Source organism: Ahaetulla prasina, chromosome 18, assembly GCF_028640845.1.
Source record: "Ahaetulla prasina isolate Xishuangbanna chromosome 18, ASM2864084v1, whole genome shotgun sequence".
NCBI classification, from domain to species: Eukaryota; Metazoa; Chordata; class Lepidosauria; order Squamata; family Colubridae; genus Ahaetulla; species Ahaetulla prasina.
The window spans coordinates 11,111,419-11,139,010 of NC_080556.1; the positions used below are offsets into that span (position 1 = coordinate 11,111,419).

At 49.1% G+C, this 27,592-nt stretch overlaps 1 protein-coding gene across 3 annotated transcripts; it reads right to left on the reverse strand.

The window, feature by feature from the left end:
- Positions 1 to 401: 401 nt before the first annotated feature.
- On the reverse strand, positions 402 to 27,068 carry LOC131187162 (anoctamin-7-like). Of its 3 annotated transcripts, none has more exons than XM_058161384.1 (23): positions 26,205 to 27,068; positions 25,401 to 25,503; positions 24,479 to 24,663; positions 24,042 to 24,149; positions 23,348 to 23,484; positions 22,859 to 22,916; positions 21,553 to 21,663; positions 20,646 to 20,811; positions 19,468 to 19,558; positions 17,641 to 17,737; positions 14,919 to 15,062; positions 13,625 to 13,762; positions 12,977 to 13,075; positions 11,505 to 11,607; positions 10,755 to 10,866; positions 9,027 to 9,081; positions 7,036 to 7,133; positions 6,168 to 6,304; positions 4,840 to 5,045; positions 4,512 to 4,654; positions 4,332 to 4,422; positions 2,568 to 2,733; positions 402 to 792 (listed from the first exon to the last, which is right to left on the reverse strand). In XM_058161384.1, exons 1-23 carry the CDS (start codon positions 26,334 to 26,336, stop codon positions 761 to 763), a joined length of 2,712 nt encoding a protein of 903 aa, XP_058017367.1. In that variant the 5' UTR covers positions 26,337 to 27,068; the 3' UTR covers positions 402 to 760. The 3 variants fall into 3 exon arrangements, with proteins under 3 accessions (XP_058017367.1, XP_058017368.1, XP_058017365.1); XM_058161385.1 differs by having other exon boundaries at positions 2,596 to 2,733; positions 9,027 to 9,084; XM_058161382.1 differs by having other exon boundaries at positions 9,027 to 9,084.
- Between the last annotated feature and the right edge of the window lie 524 nt (positions 27,069 to 27,592).

The window sequence follows — 27,592 nt, forward strand, 5'->3', positions numbered from 1 at the left end:
GTAGAGGAGAGAGAGGGGGAGAGAGAAATGCAGAGACAGGGAGGGTGTGGCGAGGGAGAGAGAGACGGAGAGAGAGGAGTGGGGAGAGAGAGGAGAGAGGGAGAGGAAAGAGTGGAGAGGAGGGAGTGGAATAGGGAGAGACTGGGAGAGAGGGTGGGGGAGAGAGGAGAGAGAAAGGAGACAGGGAGAGAGACGGAGAGGAAAGAGTGAGAGGAGGGAGTGGAAAAGGGAGAGAGAGACAGGGAGAGAGAGGGAGTAGAGGAGAGAAATGGAGAGAGAAATGAGAGGGGAGAAAGGGAGAGGAAAGTGGAGAGGGAGTAAGTGGGATAGGAGAGAGAGAGGAGTGGGGAAGAGAGATGGAGAGAGTGGAGAGGAGAGAGAGGAAGGAGTGGAGAGGAGAGAGGGAGAGGGAAAGAGAGGGAAAGTGGAGAGAGAAGGAGTATGGGGGAGAGAGAGAGAGAAATGGAGAGAGAGGGAAGGAGTGGAGAGAGAGGGAGAGAGGGAAAGGGTGGTGAAGGAAGGAATGGGAGCAGGAAACAAAGAAATGAAGAGAGAAATGGAGAGAGGGAGAGAGAGAGAAAGAATCTCAGGGTAAGACAGAAAAAAGTCCAATCTTCTGGGTCTTCCAAAGACTGCCGCAGGGAAGGGCTTCCCTCGTGCCCCGCTGGCATTGTCCATGCTGTCGAGAGGAGATGCTTCCTGATCAAAAATCGACGGGGGATGCCCCTGGTGCGCATGCTTCGACCTCACTTGTGTATTGCTAATTCACACTGCTGGATAAAAAGCTGCTTGCTGCACAGAAAGAAGTAGAAATAAAACAGAAGAGCGTACTTAGAGTTAAGAGAGCAAAAACTCGCTCCGGTTTTTCCAAGATCTCAAGATCTCTCTGCAGAGAGCCTTGCAATTCAAGGAATTGAAAGGGCAAGCTCCTAGGGAAAGCAGCCATTTTAGTTGAATATTTAAGGGGAGAAGTGGTTTATTTAACCCAATAAGTCGTGAAAGTGATCGGGGGCTGGGTCAGGTCAGCCGCAGAAGGAAGCTTTCTCTGTGTGGCCTCTGAACTTGTTTACTTTTCTGTTTTCTAGACCAGGAGTCTCCAACCTTGGCAACTTTAAGCCTGGCGGACTTCAACTCCCAGAATTCCCCAGGGGTCTCCAACCTTGGCAACTTTAAGCCTGGCGGACTTCAACTCCCAGAATTCCCCAGGGGTCTCCAACCTTGGCAACTTTAAGCCTGGCGGACTTCAACTCCCAGAATTCCCCAGGGGTCTCCAACCTTGGCACCTTTAAGCCCGGCGGATTTCAACTCCCAGAATTCCCCAGGGGTCTCCAACCTTGGCAACTTTAAGCCTGGAGGACTTCAATTCCCAGAATTCCCCAGGGGTCTCCAACCTTGGCACCTTTAAGTCTGGCGGACTTCAACTCCCAGAATTCCCCAGGGGTCTCCAACCTTGGCAACTTTAAGCCTGGAGGACTTCAACTCCCAGAATTCCCCAACCAGCAAAGCTTAATTCAGTACCGCCCGTGGAAAGAAAGACACCCTCACCCCCACCCCACCATGCCTGCGATTCTGGAGCCGAGTCACCCTTGCGGCCGAGAAGACCTCACCGCGGGGCCACCCTCTGACAATCTTGCTGTACGGAAAACACAACAGACGGCACAAGCGTCACACTACGGACTGCACCACGACAAAGAGGGCGATCACACCACCTGTTGTGACCCAGGTTCCTAGACCCGGACTCCTGGACTCGGATGATTCAGAAAGTGAGGGAGAAGACCTGGCAAGCCCTGCTTCTCTTGGGCCCTCTCCCTCCCTGGCACCCACTCAAAGGGAGGAGGAGGGGCCGGCAAGGCCTGATTCTCTCGGGCCTTCTTCTGATTTGGCAACGCCCCAAGAACAGTTTTGGAGTGATGCAAGACTGCGCAGACGTGACCGGCGCGCGCAGCAGAAGCAGCGTTGAGATAAAGCCAAGGAATGATGGTCATGCAGTGACATCTGCAGAAAGTATAAATAGGAGGTGGGACTTCCTGGTTTTTTGTCTTGGACAAAGCAATGAATTTGCGCAGGCAAACTGTATCAATGGAGGGAAGAATATATTCGTGAGTAATTCTGGCCTTATCTATAATTTCCCCGTTATCTCCAGAAACTTGGCAAGCCCGTGGGTAGACGTGGCCAGGACATTTATCTATGTTAATAAAGTAGAAGAGAAGGCCTTTGACTGACTCTTTGTTGGGAGTATTGGGGGAGGGAAACAGAACACCAGCACACTACCGTAGTTCAACTGGCAGCTAGCGGGGAAGAGAGAGGCCCAGATTCCGAGATATTGGGGTGGCGGGGGGAGAAGGGAGGCTAAAATTCTGCCCGAGTTTCTCGGCTGGAAATCTGAATTTGCCCAGAGTGCGACGCGCAGCCTCTCGTTAAACGTGGACGCCCGAGTGGCGCTGGTTTCTGGGGGAAGGGTCCATCCCTCTCCCTCTTCTGAACTCATCTCTTGGCACCGGAGCAATACACACAGACACACACACACACGGAGACACACGTGCTTTGTGCCGCTCTCGTGGACTGACCTGGGGTGGGAGAAGAGTCGTCACTCACCGTCGTCAACAGCGCTTCCTGGTTGTCAGCCAGCGCCTGCTTGGCTAGGTAACGCTCCCTCTTGATCTTGACTTCCAGGGATTCGGGGATGTCTGGCACCAGCCAATCAATCAGGCGCAAGCAGAAAAAGACGACATGCTGGAAAGAGAAGGAGGGAGGGGGGATGGCGGAGGGCCCAGGGGAGCCGCCCATCCCAGAATTATAGCAATAGCAATAGCACTTGGACTTATAGACTGCTTTACAGTGCTTTTACAGCCCTCTCTAAGCGGTTTACAGAGTCAGCCTCTTGCCCCCCAACAATCTGGGTCCTCATTTGATCCACCTCGAAGGATGGAAGGCTGAGTCAACCTTGAATCAAGTCAGGATTGAACTCCTTGCAGTGGGCAGAGTTAGCCTGCAATACCGCATTCTAACCACTGGGAGGGAGGGAGGGAAGGAAGGAGGGAGGGAGGAGGGAGGGAGGAAGGAAGGAAGGAAGGAAATACTGCATTCTAACCACTGGGAGGGAGGGAGGGAGGGAGGGAAGGAAGGAAGGAAGGAAGGAAGGAAGGAAGGAAGGAAGGAAGGAAGGAAGGAAGGAAGGAAGGAAGGAAATACTGCATTCTAACCACTGGGAGGGAGGGAAGGTAAGAAGGAAGGAAGGAAGGACAGAAGGAAGCTAGCAATAGCCCTTAGACTTATATACCGCTTCACAGTGCTTTACAGCCCTCTCTAAGCGGTTTACAGAGTCAGCCTCTTGCCCCCAACAATCTGGGTCCTCATTTTACCCACCTCGGAAGGATGGAAGGCTGAGTCAACCTTGAGTCAAGTCAGGATTGAACTCCTTGCAGTGGGCAGAGTTAGCCTGCAATACCGCATTCTAACCACTGGGAGGGAGGGAGGGAGGGAAGGAAGGAAGGAAGGAAGGAAGGAAGGAAGGAAGGAAGGAAGGAAGGAAATACTGCATTCTAACCACTGGGAGGGAGGGAGGGAGGGAAGGAAGGAAGGAAGGAAGGAAGGAAGGAAGGAAGGAAGGAAGGAAGGAAGGAAGGAAGGAAGGAAGGAAATACTGCATTCTAACCACTGAGAGGGAGGGAAGGAAAGAAGGAAGGAAGGACGGAAGGAAGCTAGCAATAGCCCTTAGACTTATATACCGCTTCACAGTGCTTTACAGCCCTCTCTAAGCAGTTTACAGAGTCAGCCTCTTGGCCCTGACAATTTGAGTCCTCATTTTACCCACCTCGGAAGGATAGAAGGCTGAGTCAACCTTGAACCTGGTGAGATTCGAACCGCCAAATTGCAGTCAGCCGGCAGTCAGCAGAAGTAGCCTGCAGTACTAACCACTGCGCCACCGTGGCTTATTATCAGCACCTTATTGAACACCAGGTAAGCCAATACCACACTCTCTCTCTTTCAGAAATGAAATTTCGACAGGAAAGATAAGTAGGCGAGGCGAGGCAGTTGTTGGGGCATGGATGGCCTGCTGTGGGGGCCCTGAAGTAAGCCGGTATGCATGTGGAGCAGCTCCATCCCCTCCCCTCCTCTTGTGTCAGCGGCACCGCGAACAACCAGACAGAATGTACGGCCGGGTGACTGCACAGGCGCATAAGTAGGGCTTATTTTGGGGGAAGGGCTTATATTGGGTGCACGCACAGAAGACATGCTAGGGCTTATTTTTGGGGATAGGTCTAATTTTCGGGGAAACATGGTCACAATTCTCTACGCAAACTCTGTTCATAAAACTGCCGGGGACTCACCTCAAAGGCGATGATGAAGCCCAGGCGAATGGCCAGAAGTTTCCAGTAAAAGAGGGTGTAGTTTCCATGAGCATCGCGGAAGGCTTTGTACCTGTGAACGGGCCATGGCAGATCAGCATCAAGGAGTGGGATTGGGGGAGGCCAAACCGTGACTGCTGGCGATGGAGACCCTCCGCTCACCTGCACATGGTATGGTTGCTAAGCACGTAAGCGGGTGGGGAGTAAGCCAGGGTGAAGTTCACGTAGCCGTGGAGGTGGCTGTCATACTCATATTGGTAGAGGAGCCGTGGCAGGAAGTCCGAGGTGAAGGCGATGAGAAAGGCCTGGGGGCAAACAGAGCAAGAGTGACCGTCATCGGAGGCGGGGGGGGGGGGGGGAGGTTTTCTGCTGTTTAACTCGTAGCTCCAGAGAAGGTGCAGATCTCCACATTCCCCTGGGAAAGGGATCTTGGAAGCCACCAGTCAGTGGGGAACGGCTTCATGATCTCCGCCGCTTCTTCCACACTCACATTGACAACGACGGAGATTTGGGCCAAGACCTCAAGGAGGAAGAACCAAACGCTGATGTCCTGCGCTCGCTCAGCCACCGGTCGGCGGTACTCGCAGACAAATTTCTGGGCATCCAGACGGATTTCGACCCAGTTGTTGAGCAGGGCGAAGAGAGGGGCCAATGGGAAAGCAGCCACAAAAATGGTGATGAAGCCAAACTGGAGCACTACGAAAGAAGAGCCCACGTTCGGTGTCACTGTTTTACAGAATCCTAAACAATCCTCGGAGTGACTGGAGGAGCAAGGCTTGTGACTCTTAAGACTGACAAGATGTTCCTTTGGGTGGCCCTTCCTTACCTCTGCATCAGAGGTGGGTTTCAGCAGGTTCTGACCAGTTCTGGAGAACCGGTAGCGGAAATTTTGAGTAATTCGGAGAACCGGTAAATACCACCTCTGGCTGGCCCCGCCCCTATCTATTCTCTGCCTCCCGAGTCCCAGCTGATCGGGAGGAAATGGGGATTTTGCAGTAACCTCCCCCTGGAGTGGGGTGGGAATGGAGATTTTACAGTATCCTTCCCCTGCCACGCCCACCAAGCCATGCCACGCCCACCAAGGCACGCCCACAGAACCGGTAGAAAATTTTTTTGAATCCCACCACTGCTCTGCGTGTCATTCTGGTGCAACGCTCGGCAGCCTTAAACCCTCAGAGTCACAAAGGTCCTAACTGGATGCTCCCCGTTCAATATCTGGAGCCGACCGGAAGTCCGGTTCTCCCACCATAGAGTCTCCTCCTAGCGCGGCGTCCTTTTTCCTCTACCTGTCCTAACCAAAAGCCCTATCAATTGTGGAGCCGACTGGAAAACCCGCCCCTTGCCATAGAGTCTCCTCCTGGCACGCCATGCTTCCCCCACCCCCACCTGGAAGCTCCTCTCAAAATTGTGGCGCCGACCAGCGACAGGGAGCCGCAGCAGAGGGATGAAAGAGCCACATGCGGCTCCAGAGCCCCAGGTTGCCAATCCCTGTTCTAGTGGAAAAATCAAAGGCTGTTTGGATGACCAAACTTTCAGGGTAAAGGAGAACTGGAGGAATTCACTTATCCTAAACATCTTACGTCTAACGAAAATGAGAGCTTCCAATATCATTTGGAGTCGCTTTGCTGAAAAGTTATTTTTTGGAAGTTGGGACGGCGGATAAGTCTGCTGCCCACCACTGAATCAGTGTAGCTGTCGATCTTTGGACAGCCATTTGTAGAAAGGATCTCCAAGTCTCACTGGACCAATCTGAATCTAGACCCCCAAACTCCTTTTTGCTCCCAAAGAAGCTGAATCCCGTTCTCCCTTCCTGCTCACCCATCTCCAGGTACTCCTCGAAGAGGCCTTCGCATTGAATTAGTTCATAGTCTTCCTCCCACCGCTTGGGCTCCTGGCAGATCTGCCCTCCTCGCACCTTGGCCAGCTTCCTTTTCTGGTGCCAAGCCTTCAGCTTTCTGCAGGGAAAAAAGAAACGGGACGCATCGAACTGGCTGTCCCCCTCAAGTCGGGAAATGCCCCTCAATTACTGGCCCTCTGTCAGGAAATTGTTATTTGCCTAACTGGTTGGCCAGGCAATATATAAACTAACTATGTATGTTTGTAGAAAGGCATGATATTGCTTTAAGGCTGTGCTGCATCATTGCAAGCTTCCTGATTGGTTGAGCTCTGTAGCCAACGTATAAAAGGACTCCTAAATTATGGCTTGTGGGGAATCTACAGGGACGCTACAGCATTGTAACCTGATGACGTGCTGCAACTGTATATTTGAGCTTTATGATCGTTGCTTGATCGTGGCTAGTTACTGATTCCTCAAGATACTCACTGTTGTGAATTGAACTGTGTTTTGCCGAACTGAAAGAAGACCTTGTTTGTTGTGCAAGTCTACGTTGGTAAGAAGACTTGATATTTGTAACATCCCTGACTGACTGACTTTCTATGTGTATGACCTGGAATTGTTTTTGGACTATGACTTTGCCTTTTCCCTAAAAGTAAAGGAATATCAAACCCCAGTTTGTCTGCAAGTGACTGTTATTGTATACAACCAGTCTCAGTCGTTTTCATGCGTAGGGTACTCTGCTCAACAGACCACAACCTTGGTTCTGAACCCAGATTACCCTTAACACACTCCTTTCACCAAACCGCCCTGTTTTTCCTCAGCCCCTTTTTTCCCAAGAAAGCAACTCACGGAACAAAGAATTCCTGGACGTTGCTGGCTATCTGTTTCCCAACCATGATGATGAACAGCTGCTGGGCCAATTCAATGAGACATCCGCCAGGACCGCACTGCAGGGTGAGAGTGGGGGACACACGTCATCTCTCTACATCGAGGACAACCGTTACTAGAGCCTCAAGGCGGCCTAGAAAACTCCAGGTGCTGGTTTACAAGCTGTCCCACTTTGGCCCACGACGAACAATAAGACACGAATCTTAAAAAGACACTTGCTGCTCACTGTACTGTTGTAAATGGTCCAACACCGGAAGTTTTTAAGAAGAAGTTGGATAACCATTTGTCTGAAATGCTAAAGGGTTTCCTGCCTGAGCAGGGGGTTGGACTAGAAGACCACCAAGGTCCCTTCCATCTGTGTTAATCTGCTCTATTCTGCTCTGTTCTACTCTATTCTGTTCTACTCTGCTCTGCTCCGCTCCGCTCCGCTCCATTCCATTCCATTCCATCCCATCCCATTCCTTTCTATTCTATTCTATTCTCTCTTATTCAATTCTATTCTCTCTTATTCTATTCTTATTCCTATTATTCTATTCTATTCTATTCTATTCTATTCTATTCTATTCTATTCTATTCTATTCTATTCTACTCTACTCTACTCTATTCTGTTCTTATTCCTATTATTCTATTCTATTCTATTCTATTCTATTCTATTCTATTCTATTCTATTCTATTTTATTCTATTCTATTCTACTCTACTCTACTCTACTCTACTCTACTCTACTCCACTCCACTCTACTCTGTTCTCCTCTATTCTAATTCTATTCTATTCTATTCTATTCTATTCTATTCTATTCTATTCTATTCTATTCTATTCTATTCTACTTTACTTTACTCTACTCTACCGTTCTACTTTGCTCTATTCTACTCTACTCTACTCTATTCTATTCTACTCTGTTCTACTCTACTCCACTCTGTTCTACTCTATTCAACTCTGTTGTACTACTCTACTCTGTTTACTCTACTCTGTTCTAGTCTACTCTACTCTACTCTATTCTATTCTATTCTTCTCTACACTACTCTATTCTACTCTGTTCTACTCTACTCCACTCTGTTCTACTCTACTCCACTCTGTTCTACTCTACTCAACTCTGTTCTACTACTCTACTCTGTTTACTCTACTCTGTTTACTCTACTCTGTTCTAGTCTACTCTATTCTATTCTATTCTTCTCTACACTAGTCTATTCTACTCTGTTCTACTCTACTCCACTCTGTTCTACTCTACTCCACTCTGTTCTACTCTACTCAACTCTGTTCTACTACTCTACTCTGTTTACTCTACTCTGTTTACTCTACTCTGTTCTAGTCTACTCTATTCTATTCTATTCTTCTCTACACTAGTCTATTCTACTCTGTTCTACTCTACTCTACTCTGTTATACTCTACTCAACTCTGTTCTACTACTCTACTCTGTTTACTCTACTCTGTTTACTCTACTCTGTTCTAGTCTACTCTATTCTATTCTATTCTTCTCTACACTAGTCTATTCTACTCTGTTCTACTCTACTCCACTCTGTTCTACTCTACTCCACTCTGTTCTACTCTACTCAACTCTGTTCTACTACTCTACTCTGTTTACTCTACTCTGTTTACTCTACTCTGTTCTAGTCTACTCTATTCTATTCTATTCTTCTCTACACTAGTCTATTCTACTCTGTTCTACTCTACTCTACTCTGTTATACTCTACTCCACTCCACTCTACTCTACTCTACTCTACTCTATTCTGTTGTTATTCTGCGTGGCCTTGGTTAAATAGGCATAGCAAAGTTCTCTCTGCAATATTGCATTCCCCAACCGAACCCATTTGCTCAGCAGTGACGGCGCAGCGAATGAACATGCAGATACGTATGGCGTGGAATGCAGCCTCTGCCCAATCCTTTTGAGAAGAGGCTGTTGTCAGTGCCCAGAAATGCCAGCGTGCACAAGGACTCGCTGCTGCATGGGACTTACATCTTCGTTCCTCATGCCCAGGAGCTGTCCATATTGACCAGGGTAGCCCACAAACCTGCTGGGAAAAATGGAAGGGATTGAAAAGAACGGAAAGTCATCCGAGGATGGGCAGGCCCAGCCCTGTGGACAGGCAGCCCAATTCTTGCCTGTGTGTTTGCGTTATGAACCCAACTCTGAGCCAGCACAGACTTTTGACAGGGAGAGAGAGTCAGATTTAGCGAATAAGGTTGGAGGAAGACTTGAGAGGGCAGGTTGAAAAGACAGGGAAGCCTCAGCTCAACTCAGAGGCTCCTCAAATCTGGTTTGGCATCTCCCTAGATCAAGGGTCTGCAACCTTAAACACTCAAAGAGCCTTTTGGACCCGTTTCCCACAGAAAAGAAAACACCAGGAGCCACAAAACCCTTCCCGTGCCTGATGATTTCTTGAGCGGCCACAAAACACAAAAATTCTGGGTTTACAAAATTTAGAACTCCGCCGCCTTCGACATGACCTGAGCTTAATTCATAGAATCATCTGTTACAACGTCCTTCCTGATGAAGACTACTTCAGCTTCAATCGCAACAATACACGAGCACACAATAGATTTAAGCTTAATGTGAACCGCTCCAATCTTGATTGCAGAAAATATGACTTCAGTAACAGAGCTGTTAATGCCTGGAATGCACTACCTGACTCTGTGGTCTCTTCCCAAAATCCCCAAAGCTGTAACCAAAAACTATCTACTATTGACCTCACCCCATTCCTAAGAGGTCTATAAGGGGCGTGCATAAGAGCACCAAAGTGCCTATCGTTCCTGTCCTAATGTTCCCTTTGATTGTATACAATTTCATATAGTTATTACATACTTATGATTATATATATGCTTATATATAGTATAGTTATTTCATGCTTATGCTTATATATACTATTGTGATAAATAAATAAATAAAAGGATGTTGAGACTCTAGAAAGAGTGCAGAGAAGAACAACAAAGATGATTAGGGGACTGGAGGCTAAAACATATGAAGAATGGTTGCAGGAACTTGGTATGTCTAGTTTAATGAAAAGAAGGACTAGGGGAGACATGATAGCAGAGTTCCAATATCTCAGGGGCTGCCCCAAAGAAGAGGGAGTCAAACTACTCTCCAAAGCACCTGAGGGCAGGACAAGAAGCAACGGGTGGAAACTAATCAAGGAGAGAAGCAACTTAGAACTAAGGAGAAATTTCCTGACAGTTAGAACAATTAATCAGTGGAACGACTTGCCTGCAGAAGTTGTAAATGATCCAACACTGGAAATTTTGAAGAAAATGTTGGATAGCCATTTGTCTGAAATGGTACAGGGTTTCCTGCCTGGGCAGGGGGTTGGACTAGAAGACCTCCAAGGTCCCTTCCAACTCTGATATTATTATTATTATTATTAATTATTATTATTATTATTATAAAGTAAAACTAGCATATGTAGTTCTGTTTTCTTCTGAAACTTTTCTTTTCTTGCATTTATCCATGGTTGGCCTACCAGGGGTTGAAAAGCTCAATAAATCACCTGCTGGCGGATATCACACGTTGGCATTGTGACACATATTTTGAGTGACAGGGAGCCGCAGCCAAGGGATGAAAGAGCCACATGCGGCTCCAGAGCCGCAGGTTGCTGACCCCTGGTCTAGATTTGTGAGACGGGCCAGATTGCGCAAGGACCTCCTTCCATTCCTGCCTCCGAGCGGAAACCTTTTCACCGCATTCCCCTACCTGCCTTTGAAGAAAGCCACGTAGAAAGGAGACGAATAGAAGTTCACAAACTGGAAAATGAAAACTTTGAAGGTGAAGGCATCCTCGTGCTGCGTTTGAGTCCGGTGCATTTCTGCAAAGTGGGTGGGGGGAAGGCGGGGAAGCAAGAGAGGTGGATGAAGAAGACAGTCGGGGTCAGTAGATATTGGAGTTCTGACAAGGTTCCTTTTGCAGCAAGAGGAAAACCCGACAATCAACGATAAAAGTTCCAATTCTGTGAAATGTGGGTTTTTTTCCACCCCACAATTTCCCAAATGATGTGAAAGATGGTTTTTGAGTTTCATAAAAGCATAACATCCTGGGCTAACTGACTGCAGTGGTGGGATTCAAACTTTTTTACTACCGGTTCTGTGGGCGTGGCTTGGTGGGTGTGGCATGGCTTGGTGGGAGTGGGAGTGGCATGGCTTGGTGGGTGTGGCATGGCTTGGTGGGTGTGGCATGGCTTGGTGGGAGTGGCATGGCTTGGTGGGTGTGGCATGGCTTGGTGGGAGTGGCATGGCTTGGTGGGAGTGGCATAGCTTGGTGGGTGTGGCTTGGTCGGCATGGCAGGGGAAGGTTACTGCAAAATCCCCATTTCCTCCCAATCAGCTGGGACTCGGGAGGCAGTGAATAGATCTCTGAACTACTCAAAATTTCCACTACCGGTTCTCCAGAACTGGTCAGAACCAGTTGAAACCCACCTCCCACCATTTCCACAGAACTTCCACTTACCCCATCTGGTAAGTTTATCGGCCAAGGAGGTGTAGACTTGGCTCATAAGAAGGATGAGCACCAAGTTCACCATGGAGCTGCTGATATTCGCAATGTTACCTGCCTGCAGGAAGAGAGGGAAAGAGGCTCCGTTTCACCCCGATTTCTCTCCCTTCAACACCTCTCCTCCGAGAGGGGAGCTCATTTTGCTCTGAACTTTCCTGAACTTTCAGGGTACCCCAGCAAGAAATTCTAAAGCACATCTGTGCTAGTCGTTCCCGACTCTAGGGGGCGGTGCTCATCTCCGTTTCAAAGCTGGAGAGCCAGCACTGTCCGAAGACGTCTCCGTGGTCATGTGGCCGGCATGACTCAACGCCAAAGGTGCACAGAACACTGTTCCCTTCCCACCAAAGGTGGTCGCTATTTTTTCTACTTGCATTTTTTACATGCTTTCGAACTGCTAGGTTGGCAAGTCATGGGAGCTCACCCTGTTACGCGGTACTAGGGATTCGAACCTATTTAGAAATTCTAGAGAGCAATAAAGGTGCATAAATCAAATAGCTGACCTTACAGCACACAGAGCCCAGGGGCTTTCAAGATAATATTTACACAGAAAGTAATTTCAGATTACCATAACTTATGGCCACCCACCAGAAGGCCGTAAAGCAGGTTAAACGCCTCTCTTTATATGACTGCTATTGTTGTCTTATCGGCTTTGTATTAAGAGTGTTAGCAAACTGGTCTGTGGATAATTTAAAATCAAGTTCTGCCTTCAGGGATGCCTTTTTCCCCGCTTGTACAAACAAAAAGAGGAACTGCCCATAATTCTGTAAATCTCTTGTGAAACCCTAAATTTGGAGAAAGGATGTGTTCTGTCCTCCCTCTCCTCCATCCAAGTGATGGCTTAATTAGCTGGCACTATCAGCTCTGGCAGCAAAATAGCCAGCGTCTGCCAAGAGCCTTCGTTATCTTCCACGATGTTGGTGAGTCACCCAGGAACAAACTTCAGCTCTTAGTCAATCAGTGGATTTGCCTGTTACAAAGAGACACAGCAGCTCTCGCTGCCTTTTATATCCTGTGGGGTGTGGCTCCATGACTCAGCACTTCCTAGGCCTGCCCCACCCTTGCTTCTGTTGTTCCCACCTCTCCTGCCTACGAAACCTAGGGTCCAACCAAGCCTGATTGCCATTAGCTGGGTCTGCAGGCGTGGCCTGGGAGGGGGAAGAGTCAGGGGACGGAGGCCTCGTTATCTCCTCCACCTGACCTGCTTCTGGCTCCTGGAGCTGAGCCAGAGAAGCCGGTGCTCCCGAGGTAAGTCCTGACGGCCCTTCCCCCTCACTTTCCAAGTCACTTTCTGGCAGCAGGCCCGGTTCCAAGTCACTTTCTGGCAGGAGGGCCGGCTCGGGGGGCGCAGACACAACAGGATGAGATGGAATATCTCTGGGGAGGCACAAAGGAATCTGTGAGGGAGGAGGAGTCCGAGCTGCCCTCACCTGCGTCATCAGAACTCGGTTCCCGGTGTGGTACATTGCGGTGCTGACAATCCCACGGTACATGATCACCGACACCAAAAAGATCATCACAACACAGAGCTATGGAGGGAGAGGAGGAACCAAGACACGAGAGGAGCATCAGGGACTTGGGGCAGGGATCACACTCCCTTCTCCCCACACCTTGATGGCAATAGTCCCTCGCCCAGGGGTTCGGCTTCTAAAATCTCAGCCACAGATTCTCCGCCTGGTTGCTGGGTGGGCGTGGCCATGGCCTAGTCTGCCTCCTGCACTACGGCAAGGGGGGCATTTTTGCCTTCCTCAGGCTCTGGAGGCTTTCCTTGAGCCTTTGGGAGGGTGAAAACTGCCTCCCCTGGGCTCTGGAGGCCCACCGGAGGCCAGAAATGGGGCCTGTTTCCAGTGTTCTGGAACTTCTGGGAGGCCTGTTTTTCCCTCTGCCCGAGCCTCCATGCAGGCCCTGCACTTACCTCGCATCCAAAACGAGCCGTGTGGAGACTCCTGGGAGGGGCAGGGTGGGTGGGATGGGGTGGGCGGGGCCAGCCAGGGGTGGGATTTGGTTCTCTGAACCAGCCATAACGTTAGCTACGGGTTCTATGGGCGAACCCATAGCAGCCCACCCCATGCCCTCACCATGATGACAATAGCCATGGATCCAGTCAGGATTCGTGACAGTCGGTCGTGCTTGGGGAAATGGGGCTCCTTCAGTCCCGTGATTGGGTTCTGTTCCAGGCAAGGGGCCATAGCAGCAAACTCTGGGCGAGGACGTTCCTAGGAGCAGGTGAGAGAGAGAGAGAGAGAGAGAGAGAGAAAAAATCAGGGTGGGAATGTACAAGGGAGTAACCTTTGTGTAAACACAACGGAAGGTTTAGTTGTTTTGTTTTTGTCTACTCGGGGCTGACTCCTGGCCTGGAAAGTTGCCCGCAGTTTTCTTGGCAAGATTTCAGAGGTGAAATCTCTGCCGCGCCTATCAGCTGGGTTTCAAGCAAAGGAAATATAGGTTGGTATAGCATAGGGACAGGCGGGCGGGCCCAACTGATCATCGGAGCGAACGAGTTTGCTCTCAGCTGATCGTCAGAGCTACCGGTTCACCCGAACCGATCCAAACTGGCTGAATCCCACCCCTAATGAGGCGGTGTCTTTCAACTGGTCTTATTATGATTTGCTGATTTGTGATCAATTCCTTGTGTGTCCAATCCCTTGTGTGTTCAATTCCTTGTGTGTCCAATCACACTTGGCCAATAAATTCTATTCTATTCTATTCTATTCTATTCTATTCTATTCTATTCTATTCTATTCTTCTGCTCTTGTACCGGAGTTATCAATAACAGAATTTGATGCCTTTCAGTGAGGCAGTGTTCAGTTGGGCAGAATTACAGTTTCATTGGGTTGAATCGACCTCTTAACTGCTCTGGGAAATGCCTGCTGGCCATCCAAAGATAAAAGGCGAAACTTAATTGGAATTTTCGTAATATTAATTTGTGGGCCCGTGTATGTTCAGTGTGATGGCTCCAAGTGGTTTCCATCCGGGTTCTGCGAAGGCTTCTCCTGCATAGCAGGAGAAGGGAAGGAATGACGGCTGGGAAGGGGCTGGGAAGGGGCTCACCAGGCTAATGCAGCCTGTTATTAACACACAGCTAACTGCAATTACAATTACTGCAGGCTCGAGTCCCACCAGGCCCAAGGTTGACTCAGCCTTACATCCTTTATAAGGTAGGTAAATGATCCAGATTGTTGGGGGGGCAATAAGTTGACTTTGTATATAAATATACAAATAGGATGAGACTATTGCCTTACACAATGTAAGCCGCCCTGAGTCTTCGGAGAAGGGCGGGATATAAATTCAAATTAAAAAACAAAAACAAAAAAAACTGGCTGGCTTGCTTGGGCAGAGCAGCGGGAAAAAGTGGGAATAGAGAGCCCTTGCCTCTTCCTCTTGGAAGTCCATGCAGTCCCAGTGGTGAGCCAGAGTGGCGTTTCTCCGTTTCCAGTACTCCAGAAACGTCACAGCCCAGAAGGACATGAAGATGCTGAAGAAAACCGTCCCCGGATGGTCAAACAGGTAACCAATCTGAAGAGATGGAGAAACAAGAATTGGGAAAACTCTCCCAGGCTATGTTCTCACCTAGGCTTCCTGACACAGTAAAAACACATGCTTAGCCCCCAAAACCCTCTGTTTATTTCAACGGCTGTGAGTTATGTTCATTCCCAGCCTGTGATGAGTCACAAATAGTTTGTAAAGAGTCCGACAGAAGGCTGCCACAGTCCTTCGGGATAAGGCTGATAGGCACCCACTTTTATCTCCCTTGATATGCTGCCAAAGACCTGATTGGCAATTAGCTTTGCAAGGCCGCAGGGTGCACAGAGTCAAAACGGAGCTGCAGAATTTAAACCGACCAGCACAAACAAAGTTGCTTCCTACAAAGGCTCACATGCCTTTGCTCCTCCTTTATGCCTTATGGGAGGGGCCAATTATCTCCAAGCCTTTCTCCTGAGTCGCCCCTTTTGTCTTAACTGTTTTTGCCTTCTGGCATCTCTGCACATGTGTGCACTGGGAACAGGCTCCCCCTGATCCTCTGCCTTGCTGATGTCCGACTCTGGAGGCTCCGGAGGCAGCACATAACTCCCAGATGGCCCTGGCTTCATCTCTGCCTCCGAAGCAGAGCCCTCATCTGAGCCTTCCCCAGACTCCAGGACTGGCCCATGTTCCTCCACAACCTCCTCACTGTCCAACTCTGCTGCCAGCTCCACAGGCCACCAGTGGACCACAACAGACTAGAGGATTCGATTTGCAAGTGGCTACTTCCCCTCGTTTCCATTCTGTGAGGGACGAGCAAATCCGGCCTAAGAGGGATCTATCCTGCTTTTTCACCACAATCCCAGGATTCACCGAAAAGCTCCTAATTCCAAAGTCAGAAAATAAGAGCAAATAATTCCGGTCTTGGGACTTTGGATATTGGGTTTGCCCTCTTGTTCCAGTGGTTCCCTAGGATAAGAGCTGTTGTCCTTTGGGATATTGAGCAAAATATATGGGGAATGAAAAAAACTATAAGTAAGCTGATGATGTAGTCGGACAATTGTTCCCATTTGCATACTTCCACCTCTCACAATACTTGACAACACAGTATCAACAGTAGAAACCTTCAAATTTCTGGGTTCTATCATATCGCAAGATCTCAAATGGACAGCTAACATCAAAAACATCATTAAAAAAGGACAACAAAGAATGTTCTTTCTGCGCCAACTCAGTAAGCTCAAACTGCCCAAGGAGCTGCTGATCCAGTTCTACAGAGGAATTATTGAGTCTGTCATTTGCACCTCTATAACTGTCTGGTTCGGTTCTGCAACCCAACAAGAAAAACACAGACTTCAGAGGATAATTAGAACTGCAGAAAAAATAATTGCTACCAACCTGCCTTCCATTGAGGACCTGTATACTGCACGAATCAAGAAGAGAGCCGTAAAAATATTTGCAGATCCCTCGCATCCTGGACATAAACTGTTTCAACTCCTACCCTCAAAACGACGCTATAGAGCACTGCACACCAGAACAACTAGACACAAGAACAGTTTTTTCCCGAAGGCCATCACTCTGCTAAACAAGTAATTCCCTCAACACTGTCAGACTATTTACTGAATCTGCACTACTATTAATCGTTTCATAGTTCCCATCACCAATCTCTTTCCACTTATGACTGTATGACTATAACTTGTTGCTGGCAATCCTTATGATTTATATTGATATATTGATCATCAATTGTGTTGTAAATGTTGTACCTTGATGAACGTATCTTTTCTTTTATGTACACTGAGAGCATATGCACCAAGACAAATTCCTTGTGTGTCCAATCACACTTGGCCAATAAAATTCTATTCTATTCTATTCTATTTTACACATGGAGGAACTAGACCGCCTGTACCCTCCTCCTCTCCCACTGAGGTGGGATCAAAACAGCGAATGTGTGTCCATCTTGGAAGCCAGTGGATCTCAGATCTTCTCCCTTGCTCTCCTTAAGGAAAATCTCCCCCCCCTAATTGTTGAGGCAACAAGGAACCTTCCGCCGCGAGCTTAAGACACATCTATTTATTTGCGCGGGACTGGACTAGAATTTTTTAAATTTTTAAAGGTTTAAATTTTAAATTTGGTTTTAATGGGGTTTTATTGTTTATATTCCTATTTTAATATTCGGCCTTGTGTAATAAGTTTTTTAATTTACTGTTTTATTTTGTATATATTTATATTTTTATATGGCTGTAAACCGCCCTGAGTCCCTAGGGAGATAGGGTGGTATAAAAGTTTGAACAAATAAAATAAATAATAAATAAATAAATAAGGAAGCCCTGTTCCCCTTCAACTATGCGCCACAGTGGCACAGTGGTTCGAGTGCAGTACTGCAGGCTACTTCTGCTGATTGCCAGCTGCCTGCAATTTGGCAGTTCAAATCTCACCAGGCTCAAGGTTGACTTAGACTTCCATCCTTCCTGGGACAGTAAAACGAGGACCGGGATTGTTGGGGGCCAGAGGCTGACTCTGTAAACCGCTTAGAGAGGGCTGTAAAAGCACTGTGAAGCGGTATATAAGTCTAAGTGCTATTGCTATGCACTGCCCGCGACCGCCCCCCCCCGGAAGGTGAGGGAAGCCTCCTTGCCTTTGCCATGGGGCAGATCTCAGAGATGTTCCAGTTGCCACAAGTATCGCACAGAGGGCACATGAGGAATTCCCCCCCACTGTTGCAGATCTCTTTCCTGGAAAAAAGGTGGAAAAGAGAAGAGGTGTCATGCCTGCCTATCCAAGCTTCATGTTCTGTCCCCCCTCTCCTCCGTCCGAGCGATGGCTTAATTAGCCAGCACTATCAGCTCTGGCAGCAAACTAGCGAGCGTCCGCCAAATGTCTCTGTTATCTCCCTTAAGGCCGATGAGTCACCCAGGAACAAACAGTACTTCAGCTCTTAGTTAAGCAGTTGATTTGCCTGCTACAAAGAGGCACAGCAGCTCTCGCTGCTTTTATATCCTGTGGGGTGTGGCTCCATGACTCAGCACTTCCTAGGCCTGCCCCACCCCTGCTCCTGTTGTTCCCGCCTCTCCTGCCTACGAAACCTAGGGTCCAGGCAGGCCTGATTGCCATCAGCTGGGTCTGGAGGTGTGGCCTGGGGGGGGGAAAGAGTCAGGGGATGGAGGCCTTGTTATCTCCTCCACCTGGCCTGCCTCTGGCTCCTGTGGCTGAGCTAGGGAAGCCGGTGCTCCCGGGGTAAGTCCTGACAGCTTTTCCCCCTCACTTTCCAAGTCACTTTCTGGCAGGGGGGCTGGCTCGGGGGGGCGCAGACACAACACTTCATGAGCTGACAGCCTGACATTAGCAATGGCAGGGGTGCGGGGGAGGAGGAGGGAAAGTATACTCTTGGCAAAAACAAATGGCCATCCTTGCTAGACCACTGAGTTGGGACGGTTGGCAAAGCCTTTGGAGGAAACGGCTTTTGCGGAGTGCCAGAGCCTTGCCTCCCCTCAGCTTAAAGGTATTCTGCTGCCAAGGAGACCTTCAGGAGGATCTTAACAGCCCCTATTAACCCTGGTGTTCCGAGGTAGACCTTCAACCTGGAGGCTGTGTGACAGTAGATGGGGCCAAGGAGTAGGGAGAGCTTTTGCATTGGGCTGAGATCTCTCTTCTAAGGGTGCCATTCCACTGCCACCTGAGGCGGAGATGCCTCCTCGGCAGGGGTGAAATCCAGCAGGTTCTGACGAACTGGTAGTGGAAATTTTGAGCAGTTTGGAGAACTGGCAAATATCCCCTCTGGCTGGCCCCAGAGTGGAGTGGGAATGGGGATTTTGCAAGCGGAAAGTCTGAGCAGTTCGGAGAACCAGTAGATACCATCTCTGGCTGGTAGCAGTGTGGGGTGAGAATGGAGATTTTGCAATATCCTTCCCCCAGGAGTGGGGTGGGAATGGGGATTTTGCAGTATCCTTCCCCTGGAGTGGGGAGGAAATGGGGATTTTGCAGTATCCTTCCCCTCAAGTGGGGAGGGAATGGGGATTTTGCAGTATCCGGTCCCTGGAGTGGGGTGGGAATGGGGATTTTGGAGTATCCTTCACCTGGAGTGGGTAGGAAAGGAGATTTTGCAGTATCCTTCCCCTGCCATGCCCACCAAGCCACGCCACGCCACGCCACGGCACCAAGCTACACCCACTAAGCCACGCCCACAGAACTGGTAGTAAAAAAAAATGAATTTCAGCACTGCTCCTGGGCATGAAAGGACTATGCCAGGCGTAAGGCCGGCTTGAGGGAAGGAGCCTATTTCCCTTAGGAGGACCCTCATCAAAACTTTCTGTAAAACAAAACTGTGCTCTGTAAATTCGGTAAATAAATGCCCGTTTTGGGAAAGGAAGTAAACAACTCGCAGGAGAAACTCTTGGATGTCCACTCCAGGCAGTCATGTCTCTCCCCCCCCCCCATCTTCCCACCAGCGTCCTTCCACACTTACGCCGGCACATTCATCTCCATGGTGAAGAGACCGGCGAGGAACACAAAGCTGCCAATGGCGGCGGCTGGGATCAGCCAGGCTGTGTAGAAGCCTGCAAAGAAGAGAATGGGGTCAGGAAGAGCCCCTTACCCTTTCCCCCCACCCACCCCACCTCGAGAAGGTAATCTGTCAAGAGATGCTAAATCGTGTAGTGCAGGGACGGCGTTGTTCAGACCAGGCTCAGACTTTGTGAGATCACAACAAGCTTGCCGCTTCGGTTCGCACGTATGTTTAATGTGCTTTTGCATGCAACCGCTTCAGGGGTCTCACAGTAGATTAAGCCACCGTTTAAATATGAGCGGAGATTGCCCGATACCGCAATGTGATCTGCATATGGATTAAAGAAAGGATACGACGAACCACGGGTCGACGGAATGCAAGTTGTGCCAATACATGTGACCTTGCTAAGGGTCTGTGCAAGATACTCTGCGGTCTTTGAGTTTGCTCAAAGCCTGATCCATGTTTTATGCTCTGGAAGAGGAGGAGGAAGGGGAGGGGGTTATGTTGGGCAAAGGAAGCAACAACCCCGGCCCACCCATCCCCCAGTCCTATGGATGTGTCTGTTCTGACCTAGACTTCCCAAGAGCATGAAGCAGACTCCTTGTCCCAACAAAAAACCCTTTTTATTAAGTTACTGTGAATTCCTCTCATTCACATCCAGCGAAGTCTTTCAAGGGAGAATTTACAGTCACAGACCTTATCTGGTTTGGAGAGCTGCCAGGCCAATATCTTCAAAACTTGGCAAGGGAGTCTCTGCGAGTCACGAACCAATTAAGTAAACTAATTTTCTCCTGCAAACTCCACTCCCCTTTTGCTCCTCTTTTATTCCCTGCGGGAGGGGCCATTCACTGTCCGCCTGTGGCTTTACTCCTGAGTTGACCCTTGTTCCTTAGCTGTTCCCTTCTCCTGGCAGCTCTGCACATGTGCACACTGGGAACAGGCTCCAGCTGTTCTTCTGCCCCACTGATGTCTGATTCCGAAGGCAGCTGACAACTGTCAGACAGCCCTGGCTCCATCTCTGCCTCCGATGCAGAGCTTCCCCAGACTCCAGGATTGGCCCATGTTCCTCCCCAACCTCCTCACTGTCTGAATCTGCTGCCAGCTCTGCTGGCTGCTGGCCAGCCACAACAGTGTCTCACCCAGCCAGGCGAAGTAGATGGCCACCTTCTCTCCAAAGTATTCCCGGATGTGGTCAAGGGGCTGATACTTGTACCAGCAGGCCCAGCGGGCCCAAAAACGGTACAGGATCTGCCGGGGGTTCAGTTCTTCATTCAGCACTTCGTAGTCTGGCAGCTCATAGGGGCCCTAGAGAAATACACACAGAGAGAGAGAGAGAGAGAGACAGAGAGAGACAGAGAGAGAGAGAGACAGAGCGAGACAGAGAGAGAGAGGCAGAGAGAGACAGAGACAGAGAGACAGAGCGAGAGAGAGAGAGAGAGAGAGAGAGAGAGAGAGAGAGAGAGAGAGAGAGAGAGAGAGAGAGAGAGAGGAGATACCCATCATCCAATCCTCAAAGGCTTTTAATGCTAGATCTGGAATACGGAACCCAGTAAGAAGAACAATACCCAAACAGCTTACCCCTAAAAAACCAAAAAAACCAAATTCAAAGGATATTACAGGAAAGTTAGCGAATGACTGCTTTGGGATGCTCAAAAATGTCTGCTATCGGCTTTCCTTTGAGCACCACGAAAGAGAAAAGCTAGGAAGACGACAGGGGAGCCCTTCCTTGACCGACGACCACACTGGGGCTGAAGAGACAGGACCTCTGAGCTGAGATGGACCGAATCTTTCCGGCCACAACCTCTCTGCGTTGACGCTCCACTCTCCATTGGGAACAATGGTGGAATTCAGCCGGTTCTCCAGATCACACAAACCGGTAGCGGCTCGCTACCCGCCTGGGCGGAATGCGCAACTACTGTGCATGCGCAGAAGGCCGTGTGCATGCACAGAGATGGTGCGTGCATGAGAAGCGTGCAAGCACACATGCTCACATGGGAAGGTAGGTGAATCCTACCTCTGGTTGGGAAGCCTCCGTGACACGCTTACCTCGTGCAGCGGGAAAGCGGCAGAATAGACCCCTTCGTTCAGCAGACGGTCGATGCCTATTTCCGCGTGCTTCCGTTTCCCGTAAATCGTCCGTGCCAAGATTTCATACACCTGCAGGTGGTATTAACGGGGTCATGCATCGGGACACAGAAAACCAGAACAAGAACTGCCAACAAAAGAAAAGAAATGATAGACATGCGCAAAAGTAAAAAAATATTGGATGAAAATATGTTCATGGTTGGAAGTGGGGATACAACAGCATATTGATCTGAAATCTGAATTATTTTTGTTGGGGATTTTACCAGAAACTTACAGTGAAGAAAATGTATATTTGATAATTCACGTAATAACTGCAGCTAGGATTGTATTTGCACAAAATTGGAAAAATGAAAAGATCCCTATGGATGATTAGGAAAATATTAGAATGTGCGGAAATGAATAGGTTAACACTTGAAATTAAAGAGAAGGAACAATTTGATTACTATAACATATGGGAATCGTTTTATCAATGGTTAGAAAATATATATGAAAAGTGGAAAAAAGCAGAGGAGTGAAACAGAGAAAATGTTTTAATAAAGTTAACTAAGAAGTGGACTGTTATAGTATTAGGTATGGTATATATTAATATTAGAATTAAGTTAAGAACAGATAAAATAATAAACATGACTGCAAATCGTAATTGTTGTTGTATAAAATATTTGCACAAAATATTTGTACCCAGACGACACTGTTAAATGCAGGGGTCAGCAACCTACGGCTCTGGAGCCGCATGTGGCTCTGGAGCCTCTCTGCTGTGGCTCCCTATCACTCAAAATATGCGTCACAATCGCCAATGTGCGACACCCGCTGGCATGTGATTTATTGAGCTTTTCAACTCCTGGTAGGCCGACCATGGACAAATCCAAGCAAAGAAAAGTTTCAGAAGAAAACAGAAGGTTTAATTCAACTACATATGCTAGTTTTGTGGCCGCTCAAGAAATAGTCAGGCACGGGAAGGGATTTTGTGGCTCCCGGTGTTTTCTTTTCTGCGGGAAACGGATCCAAATGGCTCTTTTGAGTGTTTAAGGTTGCAGACCCCTGGTTTAATGGAAGACGATGTTTGAATCAAAATAAAATAAAATACAAATTCAAAAATAAATAAATAAAGGAAAGCGGAGTGGCAGTGGCAATGTTTGGCCACCCCCCCCACCCCCTCACGAAAGTGAGCCCACGGCCAAAATAGCAGAGAAAGGGATTCCCTCTGAATTGGCCTCATCTGCTCCAGCCCTGCAACCGGGCTGGGGCTTTTTCCTTTAAGAGGGCTTACGATTCGATGCCTTTGCGTATTGGTGAAGTAGGAGTCGTGCAAATCGCTGCCCAGGAACCTGGAAAAGAGAGCAAACAGATTTCAAGCCCAAACCCCACGTGAAACGTTCTTCAAAGCTGAACCGGGCTTTGTGGGGCGCAGTCCTTGACTGAACCTGCGCCTCTGGTCCAGCAATCCATCCCACCTCCCGTCAGGTGGAGGAAAATCCTAGGAAAGTAGGAGCTCTCTTCCCAGGAGATTGTCTACAGCAGGGCTGTCAATCTTCCGGCTGATGGGCCAGTCATGTCATGCGCTGGCTACCTCCACGCTTGGTTTATTGAAGGGGGAAAAAGTCCCCATACGTCACATGACGCTGTGAGTTTGACACACCCCGGACTACAGGCACCAAGGCATTCTCTCTTTTGCTCCTGCTGCCAACCTGGAGCCAGAACCCTTCGCCCAGGCCGATGCTCCAACTGAGCGCCGGTGCCCTTGTACCCCCCCGCTTACCTGTCGAGCTTGGACTTGCGGAAGGCACAGGTGTAGTAGTCCACAGGCTTGTTAGGCACCCTCTGATCCATGATGTTGGGGATGTGCAACTTCCGAAGCAGGTGGTCGGAACTATTTCTGTCTGGATTGGGGTGAGCCTGGGAAGGAAAGAGGTAGGGGTGGGATTCAGCCGGTTCAGGCGAACCGGATGTTAATTTTAATCTGGTTTGTAGTAGTTGCAAGGACTGGCTGACCCCGCCCACCCGTCCCCTCCCCGGAGTCTCCATGCGACCAGTTTTGGATGCCAGGTAAGTGCAGGGCCCGCGGGGATGCTCTGGGAGGGCAAAAAACAGGCCTACTAGAAGTCCGGAAATGGGCCTTGTTCTGGCCTCCGGAGGGCCTCCAGAGCCTGGGGGAGGCCATTTTTGCCCTCCCGGAGGTTTGAGGAAAACCTCCAGAGCCTGGGGAGGGCAAAAACATCCCCCACCCCCCACTGTGGTGCAGGAAGCTGGCTAGGCCACGCTCCCATGGCCACGCCCACCTAGCAACCGGGCAGAGAACCCATTGCTAAATTTTTTCAATCTCACTCCTGCGCTCAGGGGACCCAGGTGGCGGGACAGGGAGGAAGTGAAGCTCCTGTAACACACTTTGAAACACACACACACACACACACACACACACACACACACACACACAAAATTAGCCAAGGGCTTACTTGGAGAGGCGCTCGCATGCAGAGCTCCTCGGCGTAATACACCAGCACCTCCCAGGGGGTGCTCAGCTTCAGGTAGTGGATGCTCTTGTGTTCGCTCTGGGTCTCCTCCTGTAAAAGCAACCCATTTGGGTTAGTAGGGGTGAAGGATGTCGAGAAGAGAAGGAGCAAGAACTCCAGGAACCCCAATGAAAACCCCACAATTTTCTGAGTGGTGACGATGGAGGAGCTCTGCCCTCTGCCAAATACTTGGGCCAATCCCATTTCAGCGCAAAGAAATGGTCAGACTGGGACGTTATTTCCGCCAATGCCAACTGAGCCTAGACAGTCTCTGATGCCAACATAGCACTCTCTGTATTACTCTGTATTACTGCCACCCATGGCAGGTGGGGGGGGGGCTTCCAAGTTCAGAGGTGCTGCCCTCCCCTCCCTGTCTTCACCTTCTCTATCAAGAGGCCGGCGTTCCTCAAACTTTTGAGGAATTTCCGCCTCCATCTCTCGTGCCGCCCATAGCGTTGGTCCCAGCCAGCTCTTGAGCCCGCCGCCGCCTCGCCCTGACGGTGCAGATGTTTGCTACGTTTTTTCTTTGAGGGAGGGGCTTTCTCCTCCCAAACCAGCACGAAGTCTGCAAGCCAAGCAAAGGGGCATTTTTGAACCTTTTGTCCAAAGGCTTTCAGACATAGTAGGCTACCTTATTATTGTAAAACAAATTGCAAGTGTTCTGAATTTTCATGCCGTTGATTTTCCCCTTAGAAGTAGAAGCTGCCTTGCCCTTAAGAGTACTGATATATAAAGGTAAAGGTTCCCCTCGCACATCTGTGCTAGTCGTTCCCGACTCTAGGGGGCGGTGCTCATCTCCGTTTCAAAGCCGAAAAGCCAGCGCTATCCGAAAACATCTCCGTGGTCATGTGGCCGGCATGACTCAACGCCAAAGGTGCACGGAACGCTGTTCCCTTCCCACCAAAGGTGGTCCCTATTTTTTCTACTTGCATTTTTTTTTATGTGCTTTCGAACTGCTAGGTTGGCAGAAGCTGGGACAAGTCACGGGAGCTCACCCCGTTACGTGGCGCTAGGGATTCGAATCGCCGAACTGCCGACCTTTCGATCGACAAGCTCAGTGTCTTAGTCACTGAGCCACCACGTCCCCATTGGGAAAGAGCTCTTGGGGAGGAATCCCGTTTCATTTAGGATACTGCTTTGGCTAAATCATCCGGATGAACCGAACCAAACCGAACCAAAACCAACCTGCACGTTAAAACCAACCTGCTGGAATCTTATGCTGTGTGAGACGGCATCCAAGATCCCTCCCTGAGCTACCCACTTATGCCACCAAAAAATAGGGCAGAGGAAAGCATTGCTCACCGATCTTCGTTTTCCCATCCCTGAAGTAATTTCCTCTGGGACTGTTGGAAGAACCATATCCGTCTCTGCTGTAAATGTAGACCGTATCATCCTCTTCCACATCCTACCAAGAAGAAGGTCAAGAGTGAGACCATACAGATCTAGACAGCGAAAAGGATGCTGGGAAGCCTCTGGAGCCAGCTGAGGCTGTGGGTCAGGAAAACATGACCGCTGAGCGGGAGACATTGGACGATAACGCTGCCCTCTATTAGAGGCTGGAGTTTTAAAGAGATTTTAGCAACTTGGACCAAAAATCCGGTGTGTGGGTCCCCCACTGCTTGCTTAGTGCTGCCCCAGGGGCACAGAGGGTCCCGTTTTGCAGTGACCGGTTGTGCCACACATCGCAGAGCGTGGTTTGGCATCGCAGAATGTGGATGCGGTTACTCGTGCTCTCCCTTTTCCTCGACGTGAAATCCACGCAGGCCGACACCTCGATAATGTCAGGGTCCCGAATTCATTGGAGTCCTATATGGAAACAGCCGGCTTCCTGCCCTGATGGAACCTTACAACTCTTGCCATCTTAACTTTCTGGTTTTTTTTATTTTATTTGCATGACGACAGATTGCCAGCTTATAAAGCTTTAAGGCGCTGCTGGGGGATGGAATCGGCCCCTGTTCTCCCGTAGGTACTAGAGTTTGAACACCGAGCGTGCGCAGAGTGCTTTCGCCCGCGTACTCCATCCCGGCCAGATCCCACAGCCAGATCATTTTTTTTAAACATTGGATCACAACAATATATCTAAATTCGCTCTACCCATGTACTTACGAAGCTTCCGGTGGAGGCCCCGTTCCGGATGGCCCCGGCATCGCCGAAGTGGCCCCCGGAGGAGCCCTTGGCACCGCTGATCAGGAGGCTGGCATCGGGCGGACTCAGAACCGAGGCTTTCTTGCGGATCATGGTGTCTGGCAGCGGAAGGAAATTCCGGGACCTGCTCTCTTCTTCCCGTCAGCTCTTGGCCATGAGCGTGGGGGAGGCCAGGAGAGGAGCCCAGCCAGGGAAGATGCTGTTGTGGAGAAGGGAGGGGGGCTCCCACCCTGCTTCTCAGCTCATCCCTGGTCCTGGAACCTGCCGTGGAGATGCCTGTGCAGCATCTTCTGCTGGAGGCGAAGCGGTGGTGTTGTTGTTGTTGTTGTCCGAGCGGCCACGAACAACAGTTGCCTTGCTTGGCAAAGGGGGGCAGCTGTGAAGCTCCCTCCCTCCGTCCTGTGAAAGGCAGGTCCCCTTGCTGCCTCCTGCGTAGCTATGGAAATCGGCTAGTGCTACTGCTGCTTTCCAGCTTTGCTTTCCCAGGCTGGGTCTCTGCGGGGCTTGGAGGAGGAGGAGGAGGAGGAGGAGGAGGAGGAGGGGCTGCGCAGCAGCAGCAGCAGGCCAGAAGCCATCACAAAGAAATTGGCCAGCCAGTGTCTGTGCCCAGGAGACAGAATGCCCTTCCGCTCTGAGCAAAAATGCAATCCCCTTTCGATGTAAATAAGATTGTGGGGGTGATAAAGATGAGGGAGGGCTTGAAAACCAAGGCCCGGATTCTCACCTTTTCAGCCAAATGACGACATGGAATAGGAATAGAATAAGAAATAGAATAGGATGAATGGAATGGAATGGAATTGGAATAGGAATAGAACAAGATAAAGAAAAAGAAATAGAATAGAATGAATGGAATGGAATGGAATGGAATTGGAATAGGAATAGAATAAGAAATAGAATAAGAAATAGAATAGAATGAAGGGAATGGAATGGAATGGGAATAGGAATAGAATAAGATAAAGAATAAGAAATAGAATAGAAAGAATGGAATGGAATAGAATAGAATGGAATGGAATGGAATGGAATGGAATTGGAATAGGAATAGAATAAGAAATAGAATAAGAAATAGAATAGAATGAAGGGAATGGAATGGAATGGGAATAGGAATAGAATAAGATAAAGAATAAGAAATAGAATAGAAAGAATGGAATGGAATAGAATAGAATGGAATGAAATGGAATGGAATGGAATTGGAATAGGAATAGAATAAGAAATAGAATAATATGAATGGAATGGAATGGGAATAGGAATAGAATAAGAAATAGAATAATATGAATGGAATGGAATGTAAATTGTTTCAAGTAGTGAAATATTTTCCTTCTTTTCTGAGCTGAATTCAAGCCATTAACATT